This window comes from Accipiter gentilis, chromosome 22 (assembly GCF_929443795.1).
Source record: "Accipiter gentilis chromosome 22, bAccGen1.1, whole genome shotgun sequence".
Taxonomy (NCBI): Eukaryota; Metazoa; Chordata; class Aves; order Accipitriformes; family Accipitridae; genus Astur; species Astur gentilis.
Window position 1 is genome coordinate 19,211,383 of NC_064901.1, and position 14,752 is coordinate 19,226,134.

At 43.4% G+C, this 14,752-nt stretch overlaps 1 protein-coding gene across 6 annotated transcripts in view; it reads right to left on the minus strand.

Annotated features, from left to right (window-relative positions):
• Window positions 1-7: 7 nt before the first annotated feature.
• The window catches only part of MAPKBP1 (mitogen-activated protein kinase binding protein 1), a 108,459-nt gene continuing 93,714 nt past the window's right edge, over window positions 8-14,752 (minus strand). For 3 of the 6 annotated variants that reach the window (XM_049825412.1, XM_049825413.1, XM_049825411.1), the window contains 6 exons: window positions 14,150-14,320; window positions 13,183-13,261; window positions 11,318-11,628; window positions 9,468-10,529; window positions 6,008-6,093; window positions 9-5,013 (listed from right to left, as the gene is read on the minus strand). In XM_049825412.1, coding sequence (XP_049681369.1) covers window positions 4,720-5,013; window positions 6,008-6,093; window positions 9,468-10,529; window positions 11,318-11,628; window positions 13,183-13,261; window positions 14,150-14,320 — 2,003 coding nt within the window. In that variant the 3' untranslated portion in view covers window positions 9-4,719. Of the gene's footprint in view, window positions 5,014-6,007; window positions 6,094-8,004; window positions 8,826-9,467; window positions 10,530-11,317; window positions 11,629-13,182; window positions 13,262-14,149; window positions 14,321-14,752 lie in introns of those variants that run through there. The other 3 variants (XM_049825414.1, XM_049825415.1, XM_049825416.1) reach the window with 3 other exon arrangements.

Consider the following 14,752-nt stretch of genomic DNA (forward strand, 5'->3'; position numbering starts at 1 on the left):
TGGGTAACAAATGATCACATTTTTATTGAAACAGTTTAAGACACGGAGTACAAATGAATACAGAGTTAAAAACAGCTCCCCGGAGGGGGGGGGGGGGGAGCCTCACAGTGCAAAAAAACCCAACAAACGATTTTTATTATTGTTTTTTTCCCAAATAATTATAAAAAAAAAAAAGATATTTTAAGGGATTATTTTACCTAAAGCCAAAAGTATGAAAACACACATTTATAAATAAAGCAAGGGGAGATTTTTGTTTTGTTTTTGTTTTTTTGAACGGGTGAAGGAAAAGGGTAGTGTTGGAGAACACAGGTAAAGAGGTGCCTGCCTGGTGCCCAGGGCACAGGTAAGACATGCAGAGTGGACATGGCTTATTCCTAACGCTGCCGCCCCATGCATCTCCCCCTCCACGCTTTACAGCGGGTTACCCATACCAATACAGTCCCAGCCACCCCCATGTTATTTACACACACGATCTGAAATATGGGACATGCTGGTCTTATCCATAGAAGGAAGCACCTGCTCACTCAGGGCCCGCTAGAAGACCTGTCTATTGTTTTAATGAGGTTTTTGTCATTTAGTATCCTGGATGCTACACATCCAACGAGGTGAGGTGGGGGGAGACACCATATACATGCATGAATTTACCAATGCTGTTTAAATACCTGTATTTCATTTTTTTCTTATATATAATTATATACATATTCTTTCTTTTAAAAAAATTAAGTTTGTATGTTTCTACTCCCAGAAAGAAACGTCCCAATACCTCTGAGTCGTGATGAAGTCTGCAAAATGGGGGACTGGGGAGGGGCTGCTGTAAGGCCTGCCCCAACCATCGCCTGGGAGGTCCCGTGGAGAGGACAACCTGAGAGAGGAGGTGGAAGAAACGCAGACTCCCATACGCACAGCTCCTGGGTGCTACTGAGGGATGCAGAGGAGGAAGGGGTTACCTGCCTGCAGCAGGAAATAAAACTGAAAGATTGCTGCCCTTCCTGCTGCACCAGTTCAAGGCAGCCCAAGAATGAACCCAGGGGTCCCACCGGCAAAGTAATACTATTTACAAGATGGAAAGAAAAACCCCAACAACTGTTCTCATTTTGACCAGGAGTGTTGGGTTGGAGGGGACAAAATGTATGTAAAGAGGATAGGTAGGTCCAAATTGTTTTTTCAGGCTTTATGTTAAACAACTTGCCTTAATGCAGATACCTGGTTGTGCCTATGCTAACACCCACACAAACCAGTAAGAGGGATCACAAACCAGTAAGAGGGATAGACTCAAGTTTATTACCTCCTCCCACAAGCCTCTTCACTTCCCAGGCAGTTACCGTTCTGTATTTCTCCACCTGGCCCAATGGACAGCCTGTGGTGAAACATATTCACAAGGTGCAACAAAAGGTAACACATTTACGCTCTCTTTGTTCTGTAAACTAGAATTTTTAGGAATATTTCCTATTGCCAGCAATAGGAAGTTAGCAGGGAAGAATCGGTTGGATCAGTCTCAAATTATAAAGAGCAACACTATCTCCTCACCCCTCTCAGCAACAAACTTGTGGCACCAGTATCTCCTTTACTGGCCTTCTGCTACTCAATCTGTAACATCCAAGCCTTGCGCAAACAGCTGATGACTTTGCCATTTAAGAAAAAAATAGTTGCTTAGAGGACAGCAAGCGAAGAAACAAGAGGCCCAACAGGATGTATTTAAAAACAAACACTTTCCAATTCATTCTTCAATTACAGATCACCATCTCAGTCCTAAATCTACTTTCCTGAAGCCTTTCTGTACTGTATCTTTCACAGGTATTGGCCAAATGGTGTTCCTCAGGCCAAGACCATCTCTACCTCTTGAGTGTCCTACATATACTATTCTAATTTATTTTAAACTACACAACCATCCTCCAGCTGATCTACTTGCCTGACACTTCTCTTACCAGCATTCTGATCAGATTTTACCTCTGGTTTCCTGCATGCAGCCAAGCAAAATTCATTCCAGGAAGCAAATCCCCCTCTGATCAGCTTAAAAATCAGATTTGCTTCACGCAACTCATTTCCAAGGAGCTTTGTTTCATACCTCTATGCCAGCTTCACTCGTTGTTGCTCTTTACCTTAATGGGAATTTCATTCTTGCCACTGGCTCTTCTGTAGCATCTCTTACCCTTTTTGTCACTACCTCAAGGTTTAAATAATAAAATGGACTAAAATTGCACAGGGAAGTAATATAAAGGACCCTCAAACCGTTATCGCCAGTACCAAAAAATACCTGGGTTGAAGGGACTGCTATTTTACCTGAGTGTCTTGTGTCCCCAGTACAGCAAGGAATTTCCTGTATACTAGGACGTATGTTCACAGTCTGAAAGTGGAGGAAACTAATCGCCTCAAAAGCAAGCTTGACCCACACTAAGTCCATCACAGACCCAACATGACTGCCTTCATACATTCCACTCGTGGCATCTCCAGCACACCTCTTCACTCAAGGAAACTGCCAGAAATTTTGCCTCTGGTTTTCACAACTTGCCTTCCTTTGCAAAACCTGGCTGTGCAAGAGAAGCTGCCCATGGGACCAAGCACACCAGCTGATTCAGCACAGTGCAATGCTGAGACAGAACTAGAAAATAACACTTTTAAAGTTTCAGTACAAGCCCATGGAAGTAAAGGTCAGGAAGGACACCTGAAACATGATTAGCCAGATTTAAATTACGGGCAGAAGTAGCTGGAAAACTCTCAAAGTGCTCCCCATACTGCGAAGTCCTGAAGGACTCGGCAGTGGCGATCAGCCAGCAAACCTGTTGGGGGAGAGTGAGAACTGCAGATTATTCAGCCCTGGAGTTATTTGGAAGAAATAGGTCATCCTACACCAGTCTGGACAGCCAGGTAGAAAAAAGGCTGCACTGCAGATCTCCAGTCACAGAAAGCCAGAGAAGTTAACAAACCACATTTCCGAGTGCCACGGGGTTTCAAAGAGATGACAGCCAGGACAGTAAAATGAAAGAAAACTGCTTCAAGCCTGTAACCTGTGGAACCAAGTGATGCAGTCTGGCTGCCTTTGAGTGACTTCCACAGATGCTAGCAGTCTCCCTCCCACCAAAAGCTTGTTGCTTGCATTAGTTTTATAAACTGGGATTACACTGCTCTGCCTTAAAGTAAATACAAGACAGAGACTGGAGATGGAGGAAGAAATAAAGCATTTTGTGTATCTGTCCCTGTTGTGGAAAGGAGTGGGAGTAAGGGGGAAGGTGCTGAAGAATTTCATTGGTTTGAACTTTTTTTTTTCTTAGCTTATCATTGACCAAGTAAACATCACTGGACAGTTTTAAGCCACAACAAACACAAGTTAGCATGGGCTTAGAGAAGCTCCACAGGGTGAGAAGAGTATTGCACACACAAATGCAAGAAGGGAAGATTTTCTGTTTCTCAGACCAGAAATTAATAAAAAGCAAAGAGGCTGGGGGCGGGTGAAATGGTGGTAATCACATCCCAAAATATCTTGTTCGAAGTTCTTGGAAAACCATTTTCTGTGGGTAGCTGAAATAGCTTGACAAAAGGTAAGAGAATCCCAGCCTTCTTGGGATGTAAATATTCTGGTTTCCTGGAAAAGCAAGAAGGAAACATTTTCCTGTCACAGTGAAATGAACAAATGACATGGATGAGCCATTGCACTGAAGATCTCTCAAATCCAGAGTTACGCTGTAAGAGATGGAAACCAGCTTTTCCGTGTCACTTCTTGACCAATAAATCATCACCCCAAATTTCCCCGTCATGGTAACAGCAAAGTCAATATCCATTTCCTAATCATGAAAGGTGGCTGAAACAAACTCTCATATTTGTATCTAAATCCCATTTTTAAAATATCTGCAGAAACCCCAGTCTGAAGTATCAGTATAACGTCAAATTCCAGATTAAAAATACCACTACTGAATTCATTAAGCAATCTCCAAAGTATGGTCCAAGGGTTGCAGAGCCTTCCCCCAGAGGTGAATGCAGATAAAATACAGTGTGGGGACTGTCTTGAAATAAGAGAAAAGCAGACAGGGTTGTCATGACAACAGTAGGATTACTCCAGGTAACAAAACTAAGGCAGGAAAAGAAAGAACAGCGAGACAAGATTTAAGCAGAAAACAGTTCATTAATTGCACAGATACTCCAGCCTGTCTCCCTGTTGGGGGTTTATAGTACAGAGATTGTTTCTCGCTGGGATATGGCAAAGGGATTGACAGTTTTTGTTAAAGGACAAAGATAATAGCCACAAACGTGACATAGAGCAACAGTCAGAAAAATAAATTAATAAATAAACCCATAAAAAGTCTGCTTCTTGATTCTCATGAAGCCTTGGAGAGGAGGGGATTGGCTTCACTTGGACTCCTTTGTTTTTAGTCAGCAGTTCAGAATTTCTCAGATAAACTGGATTTTCTTTGTTTCTTTAGGTGCCAAATACCCTGACCTCCTGGCTATGAAGAAATTTCAAGGCAATTTCTCCAAACTCCTCTTTCAAGACTTTGTCTAGAGACAGGAATTTGAAGACCATTGGGGAAAAAATATTAAAATTGTGGCCAGCACACTGCTAGGAATTAGAGCAAGTCCGTTGTAGGGGCCTGAGAAAATCAATTTATAAAGGTCTCCCCACCAGCCTTGGACCAGTGTGATGATAGCATCGGTCTGAAGCTCTCTCTGTGGTCCTCTTCTTGGGATTATTTCTGTGTATTCGCAAACACCTGAAAGCCACCCCTCTTAGAGTTTTTTGTCCATGCGTCGTTCCACAGCTTGTAGCAATAGCTCTGAGTACTGTTCCAGCAAAGCTAGTGTCTGCTCATCTCCCAGACTCTTGGGACTCGGTAGATTGGCACCACATCCCTCATTCAGTGGGCTAGTGGTATCCTGTGGCTTCGCCAGTACCTCCTTAACCTTTGGAAGCTCTTCCTCATCCTTCAGAGAGTCCAATTCTTTCTTCATTGAGGAGAACGTTTCTGTCAGGAGGCCTGCTATTTTATCTTTGTCAGTAGAAGACTCCATATCATTTAACACCTGAAAATAGAGAGGGAAAAGAAAAAAAAAGAATGCATTGGGGTTTAGGTAGAGCAGTGTCAGCCCTTTAGGGAAGTGAAGCCACGAAGATCTGCAGACCACTCAAGTGTCCTTTTCTTCAACATTCAAGGCTGCCAATTTAGTCATGCAGCAGGGCATGCATCCAATACTGCTAGTCACACAAAATACAGAGGCATTACTCCAAGAGGATAGAGATGGGAAGCACATTTTTGGATAGCGTTCCCCTTATACTGGGCCTAAGGAGGTGCTATGTTTCCCAGCTGCAGCACAGGCCCACAGTCTCCTTTTCTTCCTGTCTGCCAGATGCAGCTGGTCACAGAACACGGCAAGGTCAGAGAGCTAATGCAAGCGCTAAGGCCAGAGCTGCAGAGGACCAAATGGCAGAAGCTCGCTGTGGAACTTTCATGCTCATTACAGGAGCCTTGACAGATAAGTGCTAAGAGAAGAAACGAAGAGCTGTTATATCGCTCTGCATGTAACTCTGGTCTGGCAGCGAGAGGGACAGGCGAGGGGTTGCATGTTCCCTCTCACAGCTGCATTCCCATGGTATCTCACATTTGCTAATCCTTTTCCCAGACATCAAAGACAGAGAACAGATGGGCATAATAAAACCTAGAGCTCCTATAATATTTCATATCTCTGATGCACTGTATAAATATTAACTAACTCCCTAATACCCCTTTGAAAAAGAGCATACTGTTATCTTCAGTTTACAGATAGGCTAAACAGACTGAAAAGTGAATTGATTTATTCAGAGTACAATAGCAAGCCATTCAAAAATCCAAAAGTTGGACATCAGGAGTTCCTGCCTCCCCAGTTCAAGCTTAAGGTGCAGTCAAGTGGACAACCAGGCAGCTTGTGTCACTGAACACCCACTCAAGAAAACACCTTGAGTCAGTAAGCACATACGTTCAGTGCTCGTAGGCTGTAAAGCCAACCTACTGTAACAGAGCCCATGTCTGAGGTCACTCACCATGCGGTAAAGATGAATGGCTTTGCGCATGCTGTCCTGGAGCTCGGATACCACGTGCTCACACTGCTCTACACTGATGCACGATTCTGAAGGGGAGGAAAAAATAAAAACCCAAACTAAGGCACAGACACACTCCAATATCCGCAATCTCACAGTTGGGTAAGAAAACTTTTTTTTTTAATTATATATTTGAAAGACCATGTGCACACACTTCTCATTCAATTTTTAGGGCTGGTTTGAGCCAATCATTAAACAGGTAAGTTCTACATGAGCTTTCCTTCATACTACCTAGAGATGCTGCTTATTTCAAACATTCCTATTTTTCCAGTCTTTAGCGTCTCCAAAGTCAGCAATGGTTTTTCTCAGGTTGGCATGGGTAATCTGTGACTATCCTTGACTGTAACAAAAATGTGCATTCTCAATTATAATTAAAGTCAAGTTTGAATGAAGGTTTCCAGTGGCAAAAGGAACTGATCTGAGGAACCTCTAATTTAGCTTCCACCTAGTCAGAAATCTACATGCTCCCCCTCATGTATCCTTCTGCACAATGTACAACTATGCACTGAGGATGAAGGATTATTCTGAACTATTACAGTGTTGTCTAGTGAGGACTGAGGTCCAGAGGAGGGTTGACAAACAAACTCAGTCACAACAGAAACACATTTCTGAGCAACCCAAGATACGCACTGCCGATACACCATAATTTGAAAACAAAAAATAAAAGCAAGCAACTGAAGGACACCATCTTCTGCCTGCCCCCACCAGATATTATCTCCAAAGCATGAGAGTTGAAGGCCTGCAATGGTTTAACAAAATAAACACTTTCATGAGTTAGACATAAACCATGAACAAAGACATAGACACACACACAGTCTGCAGTTATCTTCAATTTGCAAAGGCCTGGACAAAGTCCATTCGACTTCCTTTAGTTACCTAAAACCAAAACTTGGTCACATTAGCACTATTATTTCTGCAATTCTAAGAACATTATCTTTGAACAGGCTGGAGGGGACCTTAGCTAATTTTATGAATACATCTAGATGATGTATAAACAAATACAGCTAGAAAAACATCTATTTATACATAAAGAAACACATCTAGAAGAACAAAGGGGCATGAACAAATCCTTCCATCTGCACTTTTTGTTCCCAAATCACCCAACCTTGTAGAGTTTGAGTACAGTGGGCTTCAGTGTAGTCCCAGATTCTTGCCTTTTTTTTTTTTCTTCTTTTTTTTTTTTTTTTGTTGTTTTTTTGCTGCCCCCCTCCCCCCCTCTTTTTGTTTTAAACCCAGTTGTTTCTTCTCATGATTGTTTCTGGAATTCTCCTCTGATTATGCTTTTTATGCTGGCCTCCAGCTCTGTGAGCTGCCAGTCTGGAGAAAGGTCACAAACATAACATAAATGCTTGAGTAACAGGCATTTTCTGCCTCTCGGGTGTGCAGAGCAGAGCTCTTCAAGAAACCAGCAGAGAATATTAAACACAGCAACAGTATTAAGCACATCTGCAGCATTTTAACTGTAGATGTCAAAATGCTTTAACAAAAACGATTAAGTCTCTTTATCTGCAGCTGTTATATAGGCAGGAAAATGCAAGGACAGAAAAATTAAGTAGAAACCCAAAGTCACAGAGCAAGTCAGAAGTAGAACAGGTCTCTGTCAACCCTACAGTTCTAATCTAAACTGCCACACTGTGGTCCATAGAAGCCACAGTAAATTGTTCACAGCAATAGCCAACTTGGATCTAAACAGCTTTTTCAGCATCTACTACTAAAAATTTGGGAAACATGGTCTGCAAGAAGCTGAAGGCTGACACGTGTCTGCTGAGAAAAAAAAAATTGGGGATCCACTGTGCTAAATCATCCTAACTTGCTAAAGGATGCTGCTAAATATTCTGTCAGGGTGTGCTATGTATTGGGAGCTACTTTAAAAAAACAAAACCAAACAAAACAAAAAACCCCCCCCAAAACCAAACACTGCTGAAAAAAAATTGTTCTTTCTCTGCACGAATTCTGCAAACAAAGATTCCTAGCAATTGACCAAAAAACATGTGATATGTAACTTGATTCCCAAGTCTAGAAGAGAAAACTCAGCCCAAAGAGTACAGTCAACTGGACTGTTACTTCTCTGCTGTAGAATGTGATTCCACAGCTCAAGGCTGCATCTGCTGTTGGAGGAAACCTCACACCTGTGGAGGTAGGGTTTGAAGGTTTCAGACGCGCTCCCTGTCCTACAGAGCAGCTACCCTGTGACATAAGGACAGCAGGTCCCACAGACAGAACACCACACTTCCTGGTTTACATAGGAATGCTTCAATCTTAGGGTGCTTGATTCCTCTAGAAATGAAAAAAGAAAAATAACAGTGCATCAAAACCAGGTTACCCCTCTGCAGTGCTTTGGTGCAGAAATAGTGTGCTTAACCATTGCAATGAACAGTGGAGCAACCTGGCACCACATAAAGTAATTGATCAGAGGATTACAGAGGTGTCCCTTCTCAGATATGAATAAGAACAATCATAGCAAAAGGGATTAAAAACCATGCACTGCATAGCTCCCTGAAGGTACAAGGTACCAGTGCAGTGGCTAACATCCAGCTTCCTACTGCATGACTCAGCTGAGTATTTCAGGAAGGCATATTTCCTTTCAGGTTGTGACACAAAAAACAAACCTCTGCAGGTTTTAGTCCCACAGCAGGTGCTGTGGGACTAAACTGTGTCTTCTCTGCCACTGGAGGTTTTCCTGCCTTGGAGGGCAGGATTTTTGCTTCAGTTTGAAGTTACCTGCTAGTTTTCATTTGATTGAAGTACCTTAAACCAGTGCCTGCAACAGATCCGAGAGCTGTTTTCAGCAGGTAAAAGTTTCCCATCTCATATCTTTTTTTCCAAACTAGAGATAATTCAAAAATTAATCCATGCTCTTTATGCTCAAACCCAAAGGATAGGCCTGCACACGCACTGCATACCCAGTTTGCAGACATGTCCTCAAGGCAGTGATAGCAGTACAGAGACTTTCTCACTCTCACAGGTGGCTACAGCAAGGAACTCACCTTGATCAAGCCTCATCTCATGCGAGAAAACTGTACGCAAACCCTTCTGGACCTTGCACACTTGCACATTAACAAAGTAAGGCCTGAGCCACCTGGCATAACTTCACTGTCACTATTATCTGTGCTTGCTAGGTTCAGCTAGCACACGTTGGCCTGCACCTTCATCTGCTGGTCAGACATGCTCTGAGAGGGGCACGGGTGACGTAACCTACATACTCATGAGGATTGCCAGCACGTCAGCTTTTAGAATTGACCAGAAAAAGGTTTGAGCCCCTACAGGTAATTGTACGACTGAAAACATAAAGAGTGCTGAGGTCTACAAAACATTCAGCTAAAAAGGACCTTCAGACATAAGACCCAGAGGAAATGGAAATTAAAGACTGAGAAAAAGATGTCAGGTTGAAGAAGTGTCTCACCATTGAGGGGATGGCTTATGGAACGAGACAGGTGCAGACAGGACGAGACAGGCCAGAAGCTGGACGTAAAGAAATGTGATGGGATCGTGAGGCGGTTCACAAAGACAGGAGACAGAAGGGGGAAGATAAGAGATGGGTATCCATGCACACCTGAGACCTGTGCCGAGGCAGTTATAGATGTAGGAGACCTCGGCCTGATGGGGTCTAGTGGGCAAAGTCCAGGTTGGTTGTCTAGCACACAGGCGATGCCGGTGATCCTCTCCCTGCACCTGGGCAGTGTGCCCTCAGGACACCTGAGGTGCTGGCCCTCTGACAACTCCCTCAGTTTTGGATTAGTGACCCCTGGCTCATCCTGGCAACCTGTCCTTGAGACTGGACTCTCCACTAGGCTCTCCTTAGCAAGTCCTGTTGGGATCTCTCTACCAGGAACCAGAGACCCAGCAGTTTGATTCTCCCTCTTGGAGGCTCGGACCTCAGGAAAAGAGGGTTTCTTTTTACAGGCCCCAGCAGGTGACTGTGGAGACTGTGGCTCAAGCAGGCTTTTTGCTTTGGTAGTGGGTGAGAAAGAGGCCAGTGTGGGTCTATCAGGCAATGGCTTGGGAATGTCAAGAATCAGATGTGCTCGGTTTGATGATGCCAACTTGCTGTGAAAGGACTTGGGAGATGAGCAGTTTACAACTGGCTGAAGTGCTGGCTTCACTGGAACATTTTCTTTCACTGGTAGCTTAATCTTCTCAGCATCTGCTGTGGAACTAAACTGTGTTTTCTCTGCCACTGGAGGGCTAGTCCTCCCATCAGTCAACATTTCGGTGGAGTAACCAAGGTACAGATTTTCCCCTACAGATATGCTCCTTGACATCTTAGCCCGGAAGCTGGTTGTGGGGTTCATGTAGGACTTTGGTTTTGCAGCCCTGATATCTTTGGCCAGCAGAGAACCAGATCCATCCATCTTCAACATACTGGCTGATAACACCCTGCAACTGTTAGGTCTGGGATCCTTCTCAACCACCAAAAGAGTCTGAGGACGCTGCTTGGCAGAGGATATCACTCCAGGGCCCTTATCTGTGAAAATTAAACAGACAAACATACCAAAAATAGACAAGAGCCTGCACTGAATTCCAAAATCGGAAAGTAACAGAGCTGTTCCAGCCTAAGTGCCTCAGCTCAGCCCCTGGGAGAGGTATACAGAACCACTACTTCAGGTTAATATCACCAAGCCTCAACAGCTTTCTTTTTTGTCAATCCCTCATCCTGCTCGCATACTGTTGCTTACCTGATGAGAGAGACTTGTTCTTAAAGTGTATGGCCATAAGACCTCAGACCACTGTGACCGTTAACTACGAGGCCAGAGGAAGCAGGCAAAAACTTATATACGATGTTGCAGTGATAAGGTTTGGGTTTTTTTTTTTAAAACAGAGTGCTTATTGATGGTTCATGAGTTGATTGTTTCAAAACTGGAATTCTTTCACACTGAGGGCATGGATAGCGTAAGCTCCCAGTTACTGTCTCCTTTTTCACCTCTTCCTCTCCTTCCCACCCTGGAGAGCTTCAGTCTTGGCCTGGAGCAACCACGCAGGGCAAGAGAGAATTTCTTTGCAAATAGTTCATTTCGCCCTTGGTATTGCTCCTCCCACAGCTGCCAGACAAGTATCAGAGACTGATAATTAGAAGACCAGCATCTGCATTAGAAATTAAAAATATTTTTCCTTGACAGGCTAAGAGTTAGAAGACAGGCAAAGCCTGCAGCTTAGAAAGCAGAAAGACAGAAGCTTAATTTAAATCTCAACTCAAGCTCAAATCTCCCCATTTCATTCTTAGGTTTATACCATCATTCCAACCTGTGTCCTTACCCTCATGAATGAGGTCGTGAACTGACTGCGCCTTTCTCATCACTGCATTCACAGGGCCTTCTGGAAAGGATGCAATAACCCGTCCAGGAGCCATACCAACTCTGCCGGCCTCCAAAGCTGATCTGCGTTTTTTCTGCATGTAAACAGCCCGATTTGAATTTACACTCTCCAGGAGCTGGCTGTTCTCCAGTGCATCACCTGGATGGCTGCTGCCATTTTTCAACAGGTCTTGTGTAAACCGATTGTTCTGGGTTGGTGGCTCAATAGGCTTTGAATCCAGTATCAGATTTGACGAAGAGAGTGACAATCGTCTAGAGAACATGACAAAGAAATCCTAGTTAAAATAAGTAAGTATGTTGCCCTGGACAAACAGGCACACACATTAAACCAGTTTCTCTGGGATAAAGAGCCCTTCCCTATCTGGATTTTTTTAAGTCAAAATGCCCTAGGCTGTTACCACTTCATTCCACTCATCCCTAGAAGCACTGGTCTTCAGGCATTTGACCTTAGGCTGCACGATCACAAACAGCATTGGGTCACTGTTTTCAGGAAGGACACTGTAAAAGGTGAAGGCAAAAGAGAAGGAAAAATTCCAGGCAGAGGGAAGACTAGGCAAAGTCAGGTCAGGGTTTTTCTCTCAGCTCACCTTGCTAGCAATGAAATCTTTTCAATTCTAAGATATCCTAAGAGAAAGTAATTATACTTTCCTAACATTATAAAAGCATAACTACTAGGAAAGCTGGTCAATATCTTCAAGAGGAAAGCCTAATATCCTCTTCCTCTCAACTCCAGACAAACACAATAGACTTACTTCAGAAAGGAGGTAACTTTCAATCTGGCATGTTTGAACAGCTGAACAGATGAAAAGCCCAGAGGTTTTCATAACCTAAAACTACCTCCTTTTGTTACATCTCTAGAGCACCAGTGACTTCCTTCACTCACCAATGCAACTCTCCAGAAGCTTACACAATAGCTAACCACTGGCTTTCTTCCCAAACATATGGTCCCAACGCGAGACAGTCTAAGAGGCACTCCTGACAGCAGCAACAGTAGCTGAATACAGCAATAACAAAAAAATTTCCCTAACATGGTGAATCTAGACACAGCTGGTGAACCACAGAAGATGTACCCAAATCTGCTCAGTCCTATACAATTAAACTAATTTGAGCTGAGATTTCAGGTTGTCATTTTAGAAGAATACAGGAGCATTTGTTTGTTTTAAACATTTATGAACCCAAATCAACAAAAGTATTTACCCCATTTTTTTTCTTTGTTTGTTTTGTTGGGAGTTTTTTTAAACAACAAGGGAAACAGCTTAGAGAGGCCTTTTGGGGTGTTTTAGGGTTGAGGGTTTTTTGGAAGAATAGTATCCCCATGGGGCTTTGTATGAGACACCAGAGCACCCTGTGAAGGCATGGGACTGAGAAACAAAGCTGACTAAGAAAGCACTGTAAAACAAAGGAAAAGTTGACAAGCCTACTTTCATTGTCCAAGCTGAATGAAATGCAAAAGAATAAATAGAGCATAAACAGTGAAGAGTAAATTAGATGATTAGCGATTCCTCCAACTTAACCAATCAAGGCATTAATCATGAAACAAATAAGCACACTGTTGAAAGAGGAAAAAGAACAAAACAACAGCGTTGCTTTAGTAAGAAAGAGAACAGTTAAAGTGACACAGGATGGCCTGTCCAAATCACAAGAGTCTGCAACCAGCCTGCCAGGTGCTATGCTAACACTTTGCTGTGCCTAGGCACACCAAGGCCAGAAGTTTGCTCAACTGTTTTGACCCGGGGCCTAGCATGAGACCTACTCACATTAGTAAAAATAGACAGACAGAAACACTCAGAACAAGCAAAGCCATACCTGAGAGCCGGGGACTGGGAAAGAAAGCGAGAGGAAATGCTGAGGTTCTCAGTTCTTTCCAGATTCCTACATGAGCCACCTAGAAATTTTGGTTAAAGGGGAGAGAAAAAGGGAACAGTTTAGTTACAGAACAAACATTCTGACACATGCATTTTCTTATCGCAGAGACTATCAAATGTTCCCCCATATCCAAGGGGATTTTTTGAGCTAAACCACAGAGAATGAAATAATTTCATTGCCTTTGCCTTTTCTGTTCTACTTAGATTACTCTGCCTTAAACTGCTACTCTCCCTAAGGGTATGCCTCCTCCTTTTTTGCTTCCCTTTGTGTCCTATCCTGGCTGTAGGACTGTGAGGCACTGTCATCAAGCAGAAAACAAACCAATCAAAGGAGGAAAAAAAAGAAAAAAAAAGAAAACGAAAGCTCGCATAGATATTGCTGCCTGAAACCAGTATAAATTCTAAAAAGATACGCTTTGTTCTGGAGTTGGTCGATAAAGACTAACCAGCTCCTTTGCCACTCTGATGTCTCCTCTTATTCTCTCCCTCCACCCAGCATTTCAGCCTTTTCTTTTGTGACATTTGTTATGCCTTAATATACCACTAGAGGCCACTACACGTCACCTATGGGGGGGGGGGGGGGGGGGGGCGGGCGGCGGTGGTGGTGAACACACAGTTAATACCTTCATATACGGCAGGAAAAACTAGTCCGGGAACAAGAGAATGGCTCTTCAAGATTCCAGGGACAATACTTAACCCAAACTGACACAAACCCCAATCTCGACCACGCAGACTTACACACAATGGATTTAACAGATGTCACTCTTCTTTAGGCCTCTCTACATTGGTTCCCCTTTTTTGCCCCCTCATACACACAGCCCCACAAAAGCCTAGCAGAACTGGTAACCTGGTTTGATTTATACAGGGAGTGACCTCACAAAGTCCCACCACTGAGCAGAGAGCTGTACCTTTTCCATCAGTGCTGCCCAGGGTCCCAAAATGCTGCTTGAGGAACTTTTCCTGATCGGGTGTCCGGGGGATTTCTCCCTCTGGCATGCTAGTACCCACGTCCTCCTCTCCTTCCTCGCCCTCCAGGTCTGAGATGCCATCCACACTTAGGGGCTCAGTGCTTTCAGAATCTGGGAAAAGGCAAAAAAAACCCCAACAATGCTGTAATAGCATAATCACATTAACATTAGCCAGGTTAAAAAAAAATATTCAAAGATGCTAAATTGAACCTAGAATGTTAAAGCAGAAGTTGGTCAGAATTAAGTGTAATTCTCTAATCTACCATATCCCACAAACAGCACAGCCTATGGGATAATCAATTCTAAACCTGCCTCCTTACATAGCAAGGTAAAAGAAAGCCAAAGACACACAAGGAAAGTGCACTTCAACCAACTCCTGCTTCTACAGTGGCTTTACTGAAGTGCCTGTTCCAATGCACCTGAATCTTTACAGCAATACTAGCGAGACTAATAGGAGTGTGACTTCAGTTTGGCTCATGAAGAAGTTCCAAGTATTAGAGATCAGGATAGCAAATGATAAACATGGCACAGAACTACCCCAGC